At 40.3% G+C, this 16,429-nt stretch overlaps 1 protein-coding gene across 1 annotated transcript; it reads left to right on the plus strand.

Moving 5' to 3' along the window:
- Positions 1–438: 438 nt before the first annotated feature.
- Positions 439–16,036, plus strand: CLDN1 (claudin 1). Its single transcript, XM_029940744.1, has 4 exons — positions 439–661; positions 9,462–9,626; positions 11,560–11,644; positions 13,385–16,036. The coding sequence occupies exons 1-4, from the start codon at positions 439–441 to the stop codon at positions 13,545–13,547; spliced, it is 636 nt and encodes a 211-aa protein (XP_029796604.1). The 3' UTR covers positions 13,548–16,036.
- Positions 16,037–16,429: the final 393 nt, after the last annotated feature.

The raw sequence follows: 16,429 nt of genomic DNA on the forward strand, positions 1-16,429 counted from the left end.
GAGCCCTGAGAGAGAAGAGGGCACAGTGCCCCCTGACCGTCCCCAGGGAGTCCCCACATCGCCCCTCCCACCGCGCAGGAGCCTGCAGGGACTCCCGCGCTCCCCAACGCTTTCCTCGTGAAACGCCCTGAAACCGCCAGGGGGCGCTGTGCGGCGGCCGGCGGCCGGGGGCGGGGCTGCTTTAAATCTCGGCGCCCAGCAGGTTAGCGTCTCAGTCCCGGAGCTGGGGGCCGCGCAGCTTTTCGCGTCTCAACTCTAGCGCCGACCCAGACCGGACCCTGACGCACAGTTTCTCCAGGGGCAGCAACCAGGAGCAAGGCTCCCCGCAGTAATTTCTTCTGCGCTGCTCCGTCACCCCGGGGAGTCCCAGGTGCGCACCTGCCAGCTCCGCCTTCTGCACCTGCCACTGGCGAGCCAGCGCGGGCGCCGGAGCGAACCATGGCCAACGCGGGGCTGCAGCTGTTGGGCTTCATCCTGGCCTTCCTGGGCTGGATCGGCTCCATCGTCAGCACGGCACTGCCCCAGTGGAAGATTTACTCCTATGCCGGCGACAACATCGTGACCGCCCAGGCCATCTACGAGGGGCTGTGGATGTCCTGCGTGTCACAGAGCACCGGGCAGATTCAGTGCAAAGTCTTCGACTCCTTGCTGAATCTGAACAGTGAGTCTCTTCCCCAACCCCAGGGCCGGGAACCTGAGACCCCAGCGCCCCAGCGGCTCCTGTTTTGGGTAGTGGCTACCAGGCGATTCCCTGATTTAATGACATGATGAAACTTCAGTTGATCAGTCTTCTGATCATGTGCTTTGTTGTGAGGAAGCAAAAGAACTGTGATTTGGGTAAAGAGAGGTCCTGACTCCCACTCTGATTTCCCCTCAGACTCCCTGGGCGACACTTTTCTCCTGGAGGTGTGGTTTCATCTTAAATTTCCCCTGAGAGTGAGGTGGAGATTGAGTGGGTCAAGGCCAACCTCCAAATTCAGATCGTAGGCCTTTCCTGGACATTGTAAGATTCTGCGTAAATTGAAGAATGGTTGGGTTGGGCAAGAAAACACTATGCTTTGAAAAATGTGGAGCCTGGAAGCGCCAGATTCTACAATTAATAGACAATCCTAAAGTTTTAGATACATTGCAAGGGTTTTAAAATCTATCTGTACTGAGTTCTCATACTAAAAGCTACATTCCTACATGGAATGTTTCAACCTGGTGTCTACTATCCACACCTGAGCTTGAAGATTCTGGTTCTTTTGCTTTTTAAGATCCACTAAGTGTGGGGAGGCTTTGTTGTGTTCTCTTCCATGACTCCGGGTTAGTTTTCAAGCCGGACTCTGCAGAGGAGGCAGATTGTATCCTGTTATTTTGGAAAGTGTAGGTTGCTGGCAGGTGGAAAAGGGTGACAAGAAAGAAAAGTTCTAAATAAGCTCCCATCGTAACATGGAGGGAAGAGTGAAGGCATTAGAGAAAATGTGGCAGAGGAAACAGTGGAGGACGGCAGAGCTCAGCCGGGGAAGAAGGTAGTGAGAGACACAGTAGCTCTTCTCCAACTCTCCATCTTCCTCAGAGGAAAGCGTGTGTAACGGATGTCCGTTCTTCGGTCAAGTGGGAAGGGGGGTCTAGCCTAACCTTCCATTTGTCTGGTGCTTGGATTTTCCCTAGGCTGGTGATTCATTGGCTGGTTTGGGCACAGTTTTGTAACACCTAGAGAAATATTTCTAAGGATGATGGGGAGAAGGATGACAGGATGGCCTTTTTGCATTAAATTGCCACTTACTTAGATCATAACACTTCATGGCTGGAGTACCTTCCTTGAGATATTCCACTAATTGTCCTGCACCTGTGTGCCTCGCATGCCCTTGGGCTAACTTGAAGAAAAGCTTCCTTAGTCTTGACCTGGACAAACGAGCTGCCCATCAGCCCCCTTTGGTGCGGAGGGTGAGTCATGCTATCATCACTTAAGCTTACTTCTGTTGCCCTGTCCACCTGCTGTGTGTGGTTTTGTCAGAAAGCATCCAGTGTAGAGGTATTCAGTCTGTTCTGAATCTCTTCAAACAGCTTGAACACCCGTGAGATTTGGTTAGTCAACGAACATGGTGGTTTTGGGTGTTGTCATTTCAACTTTTCAAAGTTCCCATGTTATTAGGATCCCAAATACAAGAAGTACATTAAGTACGCTCCCTTATATGATCATTGGCTCTCCCCATGAAAAGATGATGCATATGAGAAAATGGTGTCAGGCATTTTGTGTATCATGCTAAGGAACTGGCCGATAGAGAAGGTTTCAAGTGCGATTCCAGAGCTCTCTTTGATTCTTTCTTCTGATCAAAACAGTTCATTTTTAACATGTTTAAATAGGTTTCCTTAAATGACCAAATCGAATCCATGGCCAAATTGATCCATGTTGCAACTACTCCAGCCGGTCATTGCTGTACGTGATAAAGTGTCAAAATGCTTTATTTCCATTTATTCTTAGTTCATACAGTGGTTACAGTTTTTGAAGCTATTGTGGAAGAACTAAATATACACTCCTGCACAGTTTGAGATTTCTTCCTGATGATTTAACTCCAGATCAGATTCCTCTTTTTGTTTTGGTTAAAGCCAGAGTTTATCCAAAGTGGAGGTGAGGCCTTTCTCTCAAAACTGATTCCCAGAAGAGGGAGCCTTGGCTCACAGGTACTTACCCAACCTTCCAATGACTCACCCCATGCCTTTGAATGAAGCCCAGTGAACCTGTCTCTGTTTCTCTGCCTGGGCTGTGGTCCTCACCCTCACCCAATGTAGGGACCTGGGCGGGTGATTCATTGGCTGGTTTGGGCACAGTTTTGTAACACCTAGAAGAGAATGATTATCTTATATGTAAGTAGTGTTCCTTGTAAAGCGTTTGCATTCCAGGAAGTGCTATTAGCTTATAGCTTGACTAGAAGTTTCCTGAAATTGTATCTTGTTCTCTTTGCCAGTGGAGCCCACTTGTCATCTTAGGGTGGAGATAGAGAAATTTATCAAGGTTTGTAATGACAGACATGTTAGAAGCCCTTGATCTCCTGCTTTAATGAGTGTCAGCTATAAAAAGCATGTGACATTCATAAAATATCTAAAGGGATATAGGGTATTGAAACCAGTATAGGAAATGTGATACAATAGGGCTTTTTTTTAGGTGGTTCTTGCATAGTAGTTTATGAAAATGTAACTGAGAAACTTCCTGGTGAAAAAAATGTTACACTGTGGTTTTACTATGTCAGAGACCATTTCAATCCCATCCCAAGTGTGAGATGTTTATGACACTGATGACTCCTGCAGCTGAGAATTGTCATATCCAATGAGGAGTGTCAGATTCAGCTCCAGTAGACTTTTCCTGATTAAACTGCACATCTCGCCTTGGGCTGATCCAGTTCTCAAACTTTTGGCAAACTTGTGTCTATTTTATGTACTGAGCTCATTGTTTCTTCTTGCTTGTTTTTAATAGCAAGAGCTGTCCAAAGGTTGGGCTGCCCAAGGAGGCTGCAGTGTGGGAGGTGTGCAAGCTGAGAAGTAAGCATTTTGTAGGAATGTTGTAGGGAAAATCCAAGCACCAGACAAATGGAAGGTTAGGCTAGACTCCCCTAAGTCTCTTGTAACTTTGGGATTCTGTAATTTGTTTATGAGCTCCTCTAGCCTGTTCAACTTGCTTTGCATGAATCCACATGTGTGTAGGTGTGCTTAATGAGTATTGGTTGTCAGTGAGGTTTCCCAGCACTCTCCCCTTGATGTCAGGCTCAATCAAAGAGACGAAATCACTGACTTGGGTTTTAAAGTCTTTAAAGCACTGGCAGAGAGGAAGGTACCCACTGACATTTCCCCAGTCTCCATAATGCAGGCTGCATCCCAGGGGTGTTCAAGGGACCACTGGTGTTCAACTCTGTTTCATGAATTAGTTCTGACTCTTGGAATGATGAAAGTAAAAAAAAAAATTGAAACTTGAAATCAGAAGTTCTTAATTCTTACCCCAGTTTTGCGCTAAATGGCTGGGTATATTATGGTAAGCCACTCGATCTCTCTGGGCCATAGTTTCCCCACTTATACCATAGGGCAGAGGGAAGGGGATGTGGAGGTGAATCTAGGATTCATTCATCCTCTCAACAAATGTAAGCCAGGCCCTAGTCTTGCTCCCAGGGATACAGCTGAGATGATTTTAGAAGGTGCTAGCGTTGATTCCTGCCAGTGCCCACATTCTTTGTTACTAACTGCGGTGATTGAAGGCAAAAAAGCAAGTGGCATAGTTTAGGTTTCCCGGATTAGAGCGATGGCTGGTGATAATATAGAAGCATACATTTTAATCATGAGGCAGTTTCTCTAAGAAACAAACAAAAAAGAGAGCAAAACTACTCAGGACATCCCAAGAAGTGCTAAGTCCTGAATCACCCCAGACCATCTGTGGCAGTGTTCTGAAGTCATACTCAGTGGCCACCATCTTATGCATCAATAAGATGGAAATCCTAACAATGAGAACTCTTGAGAAACTCTGAACTTGAGTAAAAGTGAAAAAGCCATGGGAGCAGAGTTCTGGGAGTCTGTGATGAGCTCATTTAATTGCAGGGAAGAGAGCGTTTTTATTCTAGTCACCCAAGGGTCGGTGTGTTTACTTGCCTAATACTTATTAAGCAACTACTCATGCAAAGGGGGAATACATAAGGATGTAGATTCAATGAAAATTGATTTTGTTTGATGCATACTACATAATGTAATGATATAGCAAAATGGCCAGTAAGTAGCATACACAAATGTCAGGTGTTTACAGGAGATTCTGCGGCTTGTATAGTAAGATTAAAAAAAAAAACTTAAAAAAATTGACATACTTGTCTTTCTACACTTACGTTGATTAACCCAACTGTAGTTGATCAGTAACTTCTTACTCATTTCTTGTCTTGTAAGTAGAGATCTTTGTAAGTACTTTTTCAAATTATACTTTTGGGTTGAAAGTGGTGAGAACCCTTTAGGGGGTCTTTAATCTCAAGATTATTGGTCTAGCTAAGTGTAATTAAAAGACTGCCTCCTCTGTTTACTGCTGAATAATGATGAGAAACAATAGTAACGTTTTGAATGTTAGCTAACTATTTTCCCCACAGACGACTTTAGTCAGTGATAAAAATACAGTAGTGGTAACTCCAAATTTCAAGGGCCAGGGAAGGAACACATTTGCTTCCAGAGCTGATCCAGTTAGACCTGCTCAGAGTTAATAGTTCAAGGCTATACTGTATCTATCTGGTCTAAATTGCGATTCTGTGGCTCTGAATGATTTCTCAACCTCTTTATCCTGCTCATCATTATTCCACTGTGGGGGCGAGAGATGGACTTGGAAGCTCATACAATGCAGAATTTAAAAATTTTGAAAGCTAAAAAAATAACTAAGTTAAGCAAAAAGTATGATTTGTTCCCTTCTTGTTTGAGTTTCTGGCTTTTAATGATTGAAACTAAGTAAGTCTAGCTTTACATAGCAACATTTTATTTTCCCCAGGTTCACTAAGGAGGCGTTTCTCATGAGTATATCAGAGATTAAGCTAAACACAAGAGAGGGTTTTTCCCTATCATATTAGTGCAAATTTGAAGAAAAAAAAAACCAAACATGTTCTGATTTGAATTAACTGAACACAGGTTGAATAATCCAGCTTGCCAGGTACTATTCTGAGTGTTTTGGATAGAGCAAATATCTGATCTAAGGCCTCAATTGAGAGACTCACAATTACAAACTTTAGACCTCTGACTTAAAAGGCTTCCATAAGACCTTAATTTGAAGGATTCATCTGGTTCCAGGAGAAAATTGTGCAATTTAGATTCTGTCTCCACATAAAATTCTCATAATTTGTAACACAACACTTGCTCACTTTGACTTTGTAATCCATTGTTATGTACGCCTCACTAGTGAGTTTTCGTGTTGTTATAATTCTCAGCCTTTTTTTAAACATCACCCTCCCACCCACATATCACTATAGTTAAGAATTCATTCAAATGTCTCTAGCGAGGCAAGATGAGATTGTGTGTTTGATGCATATCCTGTATTGTAACATAGAAAAAAATTGTGTAAGTCAGTGTATGCTGAGATGTAAATGAAAAGGAGAGAAGGAGAAAAATACTGCTTTGCAAAATAACACAATTGTATTATCAGATTTTAAAAAATGAAACATGATCCCCTGTTCCATGTGGCTTACATGATTCCTAAGCAGGTTCTTCTATTTCCCATTTTTTTTTGTGCATTATACAAATAACTCATTACTCTGTAAAAAAATAAAAACAGAGGGGTTTTGTAGCAACAGAACAAAGTGTGTTTCCTCCTCCTTAGAAACTTTGTGAAATAGAGTAAAAGAATAAAATGGGTGTGGCATGACCCAAATGTGCTTTCCTGGAGGACTGGAAGGGGGAAAACTTAGAGATGAAAACCGTGAATAGCAGATCATTCCAGATGAGTACAGATGGAGCCTGGAGGTAGTTTATCTGTGTGTGCTCCCCGCCTGGGTGGTTTTATACAAGTCTGACTCATGGCACTGAGCCCCAGTAGATTCCTCGTGAAGAGTATCTTGTGATTCAAGTGCTCAGGCCTGCTGGGCTGGTGGCCTGTTGTTTTTACATGAAGTGCACATCAGGATGATTATTCCAGGCTCTGGGTCAGGTTGGGGGCCCTACCACTCAAACAAAGTGGAGAACTTGGAGAGACGTTAGAGTTGAACAATAAAAGTGATGGATAAAGGTTGGAAAAATGGGTGTTTTTGAGAAAACAGCAGCTGAGAGATGTGGAAGCCTATATGTATTTGAAGGGCTGCATAGAAAGAATATTTGCTAATTGTGCTCTCTCTATGGAAGGTAAAAATCCTGTCACCCCTTCTTTAGGACCCTACAATGACTTCTGATTACACTTAGAATAAACACCAACCCCCTTACTCTACCTTGCAAAGCCCTGTATGATCTGTGCCTTCTGACCACATGCTAAACCTTCCTCATTTTATTTGTCACATTCTGTCATCCTCCAGTAGAGTGACCAGCTGTCTCCATTTGTGCAGGATTCAGTTCCTTCTCAGGAGGTAGGATTTGTAGTTTTAATGCCAAGACAGTGGGGTACTTGGGGAGGCTCAGTAGGCTAAGTGTTTAACTCTGGATTGTGGCTCTGGCTGTGATCTCACAGTTTGTGGGTTCAAGCTGCATGTCAGGCTCTTTGCTGGCAACACGGAGCCTGCTTGGGATTCTCTCTTTCTCTCCCTCTCTCTCTGCTTCTCTCTCTCTCTCTCTCAAAATGAATAAATAAACTTAAAAAAAAAAAAGACAGTTACAGGCAAACAGACAGGAGTCATCCTGTCCTCCTGGTATACAGATTGTCTTCATGATTTTCAGTATTTCCTCTACCAGGATTTTTTTTTGCCTGAAATGCTTTTTCTTCCTAGTGGCCTTTGGGACCAAGCCTGAAATTTGTGTCACGTATAAGAACTTAGTTGTTTTACTTTTCATTTCCCTATTACAGCATGATTGTCTTTGCAAAAACCGTTGAGGAATGAGAAGGAAGGACACACCTTGGTACTTTCCTCCTCTTACCACAGGACTGTTTGTGATTCCAAGGAAGGAGGTTATGTTAATCTTGTAAGCAGCTTCAGTTCCTGGGAAATGCATATGGGACATGTGTTTTCATTCAACAATCCCTATACTACTCTGGAATCTTAAGCGGAGTATGTGGGTAGGATGCACATGTGCCCACACACACTAGAAGAAGGTGGATATATAAGAGGTGGTGTCTCTGTTTTGGCATTTAATTAAATCATTGGTGCCTGTGTGGGTCAGTCGGTTGAGCATCTGACTTCAGCTCAGAGCATGATCTCCTGGTTCATGAGTTCAAGCCCTGCCTCAGGCTCTGTGCCTTCAGTTTGGAGCCTGGAGCCTGCTTCAGATTCTGTCTCTCTCTCTCTCTCTCTCTCTCTCTCTCTCTCTCTCTCTCTCTCTCTGCCCCTCCCCTGCTCATACTCTTGTGCTCTCTCTTTCTCGCTCTCAAAAATAAATAAATAAATAAATAAATAAATAAATAAATAAACAAACATAAAAAAATTTTAAGTCAAAGAAAAACTTATCTTGGCTCCCAAAATATTTCTCAAATACAATAAAAAATATACCTTTGATTCTTCTTGTGATTTTATCAGATTGGATGTAAATACTAAAACATTAAAAATTGAATGATGTTAGAAATCTTTAGAGTTAATTGCAATTGGGAATGTAAGTTTTCCGCCCTGAGCATAATAAGACTGAGCCTAGGTATCAGTCTGATAATGAGATACAGACCTTTCCATCATGTCAGCCCCTTTCGAAGACCATCAAGAATATGTTGTTCCAACTCCCTGGTTAACAATATCATCATTCATACTTTACATAATAGAAGCTAGGTCTCAAAGAATAATGAGTAGCTTACTCAAGATGGCCTGGTTTGTTACAACGTAAATAATATTTATATATGCAAAAATAAGTGTCCCATGTTAACACTGTCAATAAGATCATGATCTTTATCTGAAGGTGGAAAAAAATCTACAGTTAATCAAACTTACTTCCTCAGAAGTGAGAGAAGAAGTTGAAGGGGAAAACTTTTTTTTTCTTCTTCAGTCTGTGCCTTCATTCCACAGTGATCCTGTCATGTTTTCACTCTTCAAGAAACATACTGGCATAATCTCCCAAAGCTGATTGTATCTATTTAATCATGATTTAGCACCAACAACGATAACAGGAAATGAGAAAATTAGTGGAATTGTGAGAAATACTACATTAAATTATTGCCTGCTGTTTCAGAGTCTGACAGTTTACTAGTTTTGCACACTGGTGATCTCTGAATATAAAGTTACGATATTCCAAAGTAACATCTCAACATTTATTTTGTTTTGTTCTAAGAAAATGGCAATTATCTCCCCCACCCCCAGCCCAGTCACTGGAGATACAAATGTTACTTATCCAGCCCTGCTAATCTTTAGAAATTCATTACTCATCTTCTAAATTCACCTGTTTTTTTTAAATTTCTGAAGCTTGATGACTGGAAATATAAAGCTGTTGACTATTCCCAAAGTATGTTGTAAGCCATTTTTAATTATAAATGGTTTAACATTAAGGATAATCCATATGATTGTTATTTCAGAATTAATGTACTCTGTTAGTGAGGATTAGAGATGTATTAGCTCTGCTAAACCCATTCAACCAGATCATTAATTATTTTTCCAGAGAATTTGAAGTTCATTTTGAAAACCTGAAATGTGGAAGCTGGTGGGGCTTCTGACTCATCATCCTGCCAGGCGTTTGTTTTTCTGGAAAGGACATTGTGTTGGTTACCTGCGGAAATGTGGCTGGAGCTGGGCTGTCCTGACTCCTAGTTCACTTTTATCTCTTCTCTGCTGTACTGAAATATACTTGGCCTTCATTCATTCTTCTCTTGTTGGCCTAGGCTTCGTTTTTACGTGTTCTAAAATGTTTCCCGCCAGGCACTTTGCAAGCAACCCGCGCCTTGATGGTGATTGGCATCCTTCTGGGTCTCATAGCCATCTTTGTGGCCACTGTTGGCATGAAGTGTATGAAGTGCATGGAAGACGATGAGGTGCAGAAGATGCGCATGGCCGTCTTTGGGGGCGTGGTATTTCTCATTGCAGGTAAGAGCAGTCCTGTTCCCCCTTCTCCTTACTAATCTGTCTCTGACATGGTTGAAGACCTCGTTTTCAGTTTCCTGAGATTTTGTTGCACTTGAATGGATTTATTTCAGTTCCTTTAAAATCTTGAGGGATTTATTTCAGTTCCCTTAAAATCATGAAGACACAGAAACCTTAAGTCCAGTCGACTTTCACTTTCTCAAATAGGATCGAAATGAAAATTTGAGATCTGTGCTCATGGTGGGCAGGTCTGTTCATGGAGGTTCCAGGTGCCAACTGCTTTGCTAGAACCTGTCTTCTAGGTGAAGAGAGGTATTTTCTATTTGACAAACACTAAAGAACAATTCTATATGATTCAGAAATTTTCTGTAGTGTCTCCACAGACATCATGTGGAAAGATGGGGAGTAATGACAGAGAATGTGAAAAATGTTTGAATTGTACAGGCCCATGAGCAATGGATGGGATTGGGATGTTTTGGAGAAAAATGCAGACAACATTCCAGGAAGACAGATATGATTCCAGAATAAATAGAATGTACTATAGAGAAGTGAAGAGAAAAGCCAAATGGAGTAGAGGTGGAACGTTGGAATGGCAGGAAATTAGGTTAGATGAGTTTAGAAAGAGAGAGCCTTAATAAAGTAGTAAAGTTATGTTTTCTGCGATAATACATATCTATTTGTTGCTTTATTCAAGTGTCGATTGATGAGTCACGGATGTGACCTTAGAGAAAATAAGTACCAGAATAAGAGGTGGCAGTTCCATTATAAAACCCTATAATAAGGGGTGCCTGGGTGACTCAGTCGGTTAAGTGTCCAACTTCAGCTCAGGTCATGGTCTTGCAGTTCATGAGTTCAAGTCCCACGGCAGGCTCTGTGCTGACAGCTCAGAGCCTGGAGCCTACTTTGGACTCTGTGTCTCCCTTTCTCTGTTTCTCCCAAGCTTACACTCTTTCTCTCCCTCTCAAAAATAAACATTAAAAAATTTAAAAATCCTATAATAAGAATTATATTAAGTAAGATTATTTATATGAATGTATATGAAATAGTATGTATGTGTAAATATATAAAATAATAGACTACTGTATAATTTATAAACAGTGTATATACATTATAGAGTATATGTAGTAGTCTATTGTTTTTCAAAATGACACCAGTGCTATAATCTACCATTAGGCAGAGCTAGACTTAGACTACCTTTCCTCATTTTCTCTTTGACAAAAGACTTTGCAGGGGCCTTTAGAACAGCATCATAGAGAGATTTTACCAATACTGAAGGGAGAGTGCCTGTGGCACTGAAATAGGCAGTGCGTGAGAAATTGAGGGCATGCTATGTAAATCGATCTGTCATGGCACCTGGCATGTCTGGCCAGTGGGGCAGTAGGATCTGGTCAGTACCAAGACAGATCCTGTTCGTCCCTGCTATCTAGTTGTTTACTTTCCTTTTGATCCTGCAGAAATGTAAATTTTGAATTTGGGACAAGAAAAATGGAGGATTTTCATCTTCTCCTTTGCAAGTGATTCTGTCTATACTGATAAGGACAAGTTTTTTATCAAAAGTAGTTTAGTACACTAATGTGTAACAATATCTTTGAAGGAGATCTTAGCTGACATCAAACTGTTGAGTTATATCCTAAGAAAGCATTATTTGTGCCTGTGACCTTGGACTATAAGTGAATAAAATGATACGAAGAGTGTATACCATGCCCAACTTCAACTTAATATTTTTGTCTCTCTTAACAGAATACTTGGAATAAATCGTGTCTGAATCTCCAGGCTCCCTGAGTTAAACTTGTCTAAATTAAAATTGACTAAATTAACAATGTCAGCACTACTGATGAGATTCAAGTCTCGTAAAATACTTATAAATTTAATGGTCTGTATATTTATGTTCATTGTTCCACAATGATTAACAATCTTTTGTTTTAAATTTCTGTAGGTCTAGCTGTTTTAGTTGCCACAGCATGGTATGGCAATAGAATTGTTCAAGAATTTTATGACCCCATGACTCCGGTCAATGCCAGGTAATGCTATAAAATAGTTTATTTTCTGAGAAAATACCCTTTTTATGTTCTGCAAAGTCCAGCTAGTGCTTCCTTCCCAGATTTACTGGGAAGTTTATGAAATTTTAGTCAAACTTGAAAGTAATCTGAAAGGCATTTAACTGCTGGTAAAATGAATTTGATAATGTTTGAACAGCCTAGATTGATGACAGAATTCACTTAAAAGCAGAAAATGTCTAAGCTCCATACTTTTCAACTGTATGCTGGACCTTTTTTCTTGTTTATTTTTTTGAAATCAATAAAGATGTTAACATATTTAACATTTCCTTTTTGAAGTATATCCCAATACTTAACTACACTTGAATGATTAAGCAATTATTTGTAAGTTAACACGCTGTTTATTAGTGATTGAACAAACAGCAGTACTGGAGGGGTTAATGAATAATACTTTATTCCCAACAGCTTAATTTTATTTAAGAAAAAAAATTAACTTATTTAGGAAAAAAATAAGTTAAGAGACTACTTTGAAATTTTCTGTTCCATAACAGCTATAAAATTGGCTTTGCTGAGGTCATTTTTCTTACATTGCAAGTCGTGGAAATAAAAGCGCTGATTCTTAGCTCTCATGTAACAACACTGGTTCTTTGTCTCACTCTGTTCACATCATTAAAGCCTAATAACCGCATTCAGAGTCAGGATGTGAGGTATAATTATTGTTTGTTTAGTGCTAGGATGAATGGATGAAGGATCACAGTGATCGGAGAGATAAGGTGTGCTTCTCTTCATATAATCACCCACATCGAAGAGAACACGTACCGCAGCGATCAGGATCCTGTTGGAGCTCATCCCCTAAGACTTACAATATAGGGACAGAAATTGCGGAGGGTCAATTGGCTAAAATTTAATAGTAATGTATGTGAAAGCACTTTATAAATTGCTTGGCACTGTGTACATGTTATTTACATGGTGTTCCATGATCCTGAAAACTGTTCTCTGAGGTAGATGGGATTATTCTGCTCTCAGAGAAACAGAGACATGGGGCTGGGACATGAAGTTACTAGCCAACAGTGCAGCAGTGGAGCGTTTATTTCAGGAGTCAAAGCCAGGCCTCACCACTCTAGATCCAGCCCTCCTCTGCCCTCTGGTCCACCATCCTTCACAGATCCTCTCCTCAGGAGTCCAGCTTCGTCCATCCACCTGGATCAGCCTGATCCAAATGGTCTATGGATTGCTTTGAAGTCTTTCTTTCTTTTTTTTTTTTTTTTTTTTTTTTTTTTTTTTTTTTTTTTTTTTTATAAAACCATACATTTCTGACTTCGGTGTACGGAGGTACCTAGGATCAACTATTGAAAGTTCTAATAGTCTCTATCCCTCTCTAGCAGTTTCTTTACAGGACATGGTTGCTACTTGGCAAGAGCATAATTGTTAGGTTTTAGCCCGAGAATCATGGTCCCAGTCACAAACATGCTTTACAAGTCTCCTACATGTGGTGGAGTCTCTGGAAGTGTTTGTGTGGTTCACCTGGTGTTGCACCCCATGCTGCCTGAGCTACTATTGCAAAGTGTCTGCAACCGTAATGCAAACATTCCGATGTGTATGTGCTCATCACCCTTAGACTACTTCACCCCAGGGATCGTGGAGGATTCGTTTTTAATTGGAAAAAATATATAATGAATATGATATGGATTTCTGTCCTTAATTATATTATGAAAGTTTTCGGTGATCCATGGATTAAACAAATGCATTGTCTTTTCTTTGTAGGTATGAATTTGGTCAGGCCCTCTTCACTGGCTGGGCTGCTGCTTCTCTCTGCCTTCTGGGAGGTGCCCTACTGTGCTGCTCCTGTCCCCGGAAAACAACATCTTACCCAACACCGCGGCCTTATCCAAAACCTGCACCTTCCAGTGGGAAAGACTACGTGTGACACAGAAGCAGAAGGAGACAGCACTGTTGAAACAAATAGAAAATGGACATTGTAATATTGTCACTGACCTTAGACTTTTGACTATTGTAGTCTGAACTGTGGTATTACCAAAAAACAAACCAAAACCAAAAAAATCCCAATATTTAAAAAAATATTTTAAAAAAATATTGCTAAAAATGGCTTAGTCTTATTTTATCTCCTTTCCTCAATACAGGAGGGCAGCCTTTTCCATTTTTATTACTGCTTCCCACTGAGTAATCATCTCAAATGAGGGGAGGGGGCGCTACATAAATATATATAGATATGTATATATATATATACATGGTTTTCTATAAAAAGTTCAATAGCAAAAGCTCTTATCATTATGTTGGTACCAGTATACTTAAAGTATGTCTAAAAAAAGAAAAATATATTTAATTCTATATTGACTAAAAAAGCAGTTTATTTGGTGTGCTTCTCTTCTTCTGTATGGACACATATATAATAGGTCAAATATCCTTTTCCCTCTTTCATTAGCTTTTAGAGTCTTTGACAGAAACCCTACCCACTTTATCAAGTATAACTTCTTTCACTTCTTCACATGTGCCCCTTTCATGTGCTTCTTTTACATTATTTTTATTACAGTCTTAGACCATGTGCTTTGTCATCAGTCATTTTTCATGTCTTTATTGTTTTTTATGAGGCTGAGCTTAAACCTTGAATCTGATAACACATTTCATATGCCTACAGTTTAATTCCTAGAGTCAGTAAGACTCTCTCACAAATCAGAGCTTTAGGAGCAGATCTTTCTGTAGGAGCAGATGATATATTCCTGTTGACCTTCCCACACGATTTCTGTACTCTGCCTTAGAACATTCTTGTTTGCTTTGAAAATATTTGTCTGATTGAGTTGCTGTGTGCTGCCTTCCCAGGTGTCGTAACATGATTTTATTGATTGAATTTTTAAGCTACTTATTCACATCTGTATATCCCCTCTAACTATCTTTTTCTCCCCTCACTCTTCAGCCATATTGTTTTATCATCTATAATTATCATAGAGTTTAGCTCTTTCTAGAGAAAAATGGCTCAGGTGTCTGAATGAAGTGCTAAGCTTCCTGTAGTGATAAGCTGATGACAAATATTCTCTCTCTAGCTGTAAGTGAGTCACTTAATCTTTCTCCTCCTTTCCCATCTGTCAAATTGAGATAATGATACTTAACCAGCTGGTAGAGGCGGTGTGAGTATCAATTAGTTGATATTATGCTCATTCTTTGAACATGAACTATGCCTAAGTAGTGTTTTTATTTGCTCAATTGGCTGTTAAGAAGTCACTGAACCCAACCTTTACAACGCCTTTACATCGCTCAGCACCTTCCTTTCTCCATTGGTCCATTCCCTTTCTATCAGCTATGTATAACATACTGTTGGTTCACTGCTCCATTTTAACAATTGCTCTTAGTTTTCCTGTCTGAGAAATTACTACTTCACTAGAGCAAGATGATGTAATGGAAGGGTGTTGGCTTTGGTGTCCAGAGACCTGATTTGAATCTTGGTGCTATCAATTACTACGTGAGTTTGGGCAAGGCACTTGGCTGCCCCAGATTTATTGCCTCATCTGTACAAAGGGGATTGTGACTCCTGACCTGCCTACCTCACAGGGCTGTTGTGGGGACCCAGGAAGATGGGATATATGTAAATGTGGTTTTATAAGGTAAAAATAAAAATACTCTACAAAAAAAGAATTAAGGATTTAAGTGCATAGGTTTTGGATTGCTTTCCCAATCACTGAAAAGAGAAATTTTAAGAAATGGCCATCATCCCTTAATCTCTCACATAATGAGACACTAAGTGAAATTCAGCTTACTAAATGGAAAAGATTCTGAGAAAGTCTTAGTTTCTTCAGTCGGTATTGCCTGATGCTTTTTATGGATAAGCTTTTCTCCTTTCAGTAATGCAGACTTGACTTAGGATAAGTTTGCCGATGTAATGGGTGAAACAGAAGTGTGAACATTAGCAAAGCCAAAGTATGGACAATTTTTTGAATTATAGTAACTGGTCAGCATATACGAGGTGTTGTTATTAGCTGGCAGGTAGCACTACTTGAATAGATAGTTTGGGAATGGTAATTCATGGTGAAACCACATGGGGGAACTTATCCAAAGGGCTGCATCATATGAGGCTATGAACCAGAAAATTTTAGTGTGTCTTCCAAGTCTGAAACTCTTATGTTCTTAGGAGCTATAATTCAAAGAGTCTTACTACATACATAGGCCCTAACGATGTCTGAGTGTAAATGTATGTGGCTACTAGTTGCTAAACTCTACTGAGAAATTGATAGTCTAAAATGGCCAACAGAATTGGTACACCAGAATTTATCCAATTCTGATATTTTTGTACTCTCCTTCTGTGCCTGGAAACAGACAAATAGATATTTTGGAGTTTTGTAATGGGAATTTGTATAAAGCATTACTCTTTTTCAATAAACTGCATTTTTTTTTATAAAAAAGAAATCCCTAACTTGTTTTCCTAATTATTTCAAGATTTCCATGCTTGGAAAAAGTTATGGTCTGGGATAGGATCTGACTCACTGTGCGTTCCTGGGAAAGTGTTATTGCCCCTCTGGGCTGTCTGTCAAGTAGTTGAATAACTCTACCCACCTGGATGGCTTATTTCTCTCAAACTGAGTTTCTTCCTCACCAAGGCTGGTGAGAGAAGAGAATGCCAAGAGAAGTTACGTTATTTTCCTCATCCACAAACAGGGGTCATGTTACTAAAAGATGACTAAATGGTAAAGTAGCCAGCTGTAAAGTATTGTGGAAGCTTTAGGTAGTCCTGTTCCTCAGAAGGTGGGAGAAGGACAGACTGTAGGCTGGAAATCCATTCTCATTTTCATGAGGATTATT

Source organism: Suricata suricatta, chromosome 5 (assembly GCF_006229205.1).
Source record: "Suricata suricatta isolate VVHF042 chromosome 5, meerkat_22Aug2017_6uvM2_HiC, whole genome shotgun sequence".
Lineage (NCBI taxonomy): Eukaryota > Metazoa > Chordata > Mammalia > Carnivora > Herpestidae > Suricata > Suricata suricatta.

Coding starts and splice junctions, on each gene's coding strand:
- CLDN1 (XM_029940744.1), top strand. CDS start 439: ATGGCCAACGCGGGGCTGCAGCTGTTGGGCTTCATCCTGGCCTTCCTG. Junction 662..9,461: donor CTCCTTGCTGAATCTGAACA/GTGAGTCTCTTC, acceptor GTTTCCCGCCAG/GCACTTTGCAAGCAACCCGC. Junction 9,627..11,559: donor CGTGGTATTTCTCATTGCAG/GTAAGAGCAGTC, acceptor AAATTTCTGTAG/GTCTAGCTGTTTTAGTTGCC.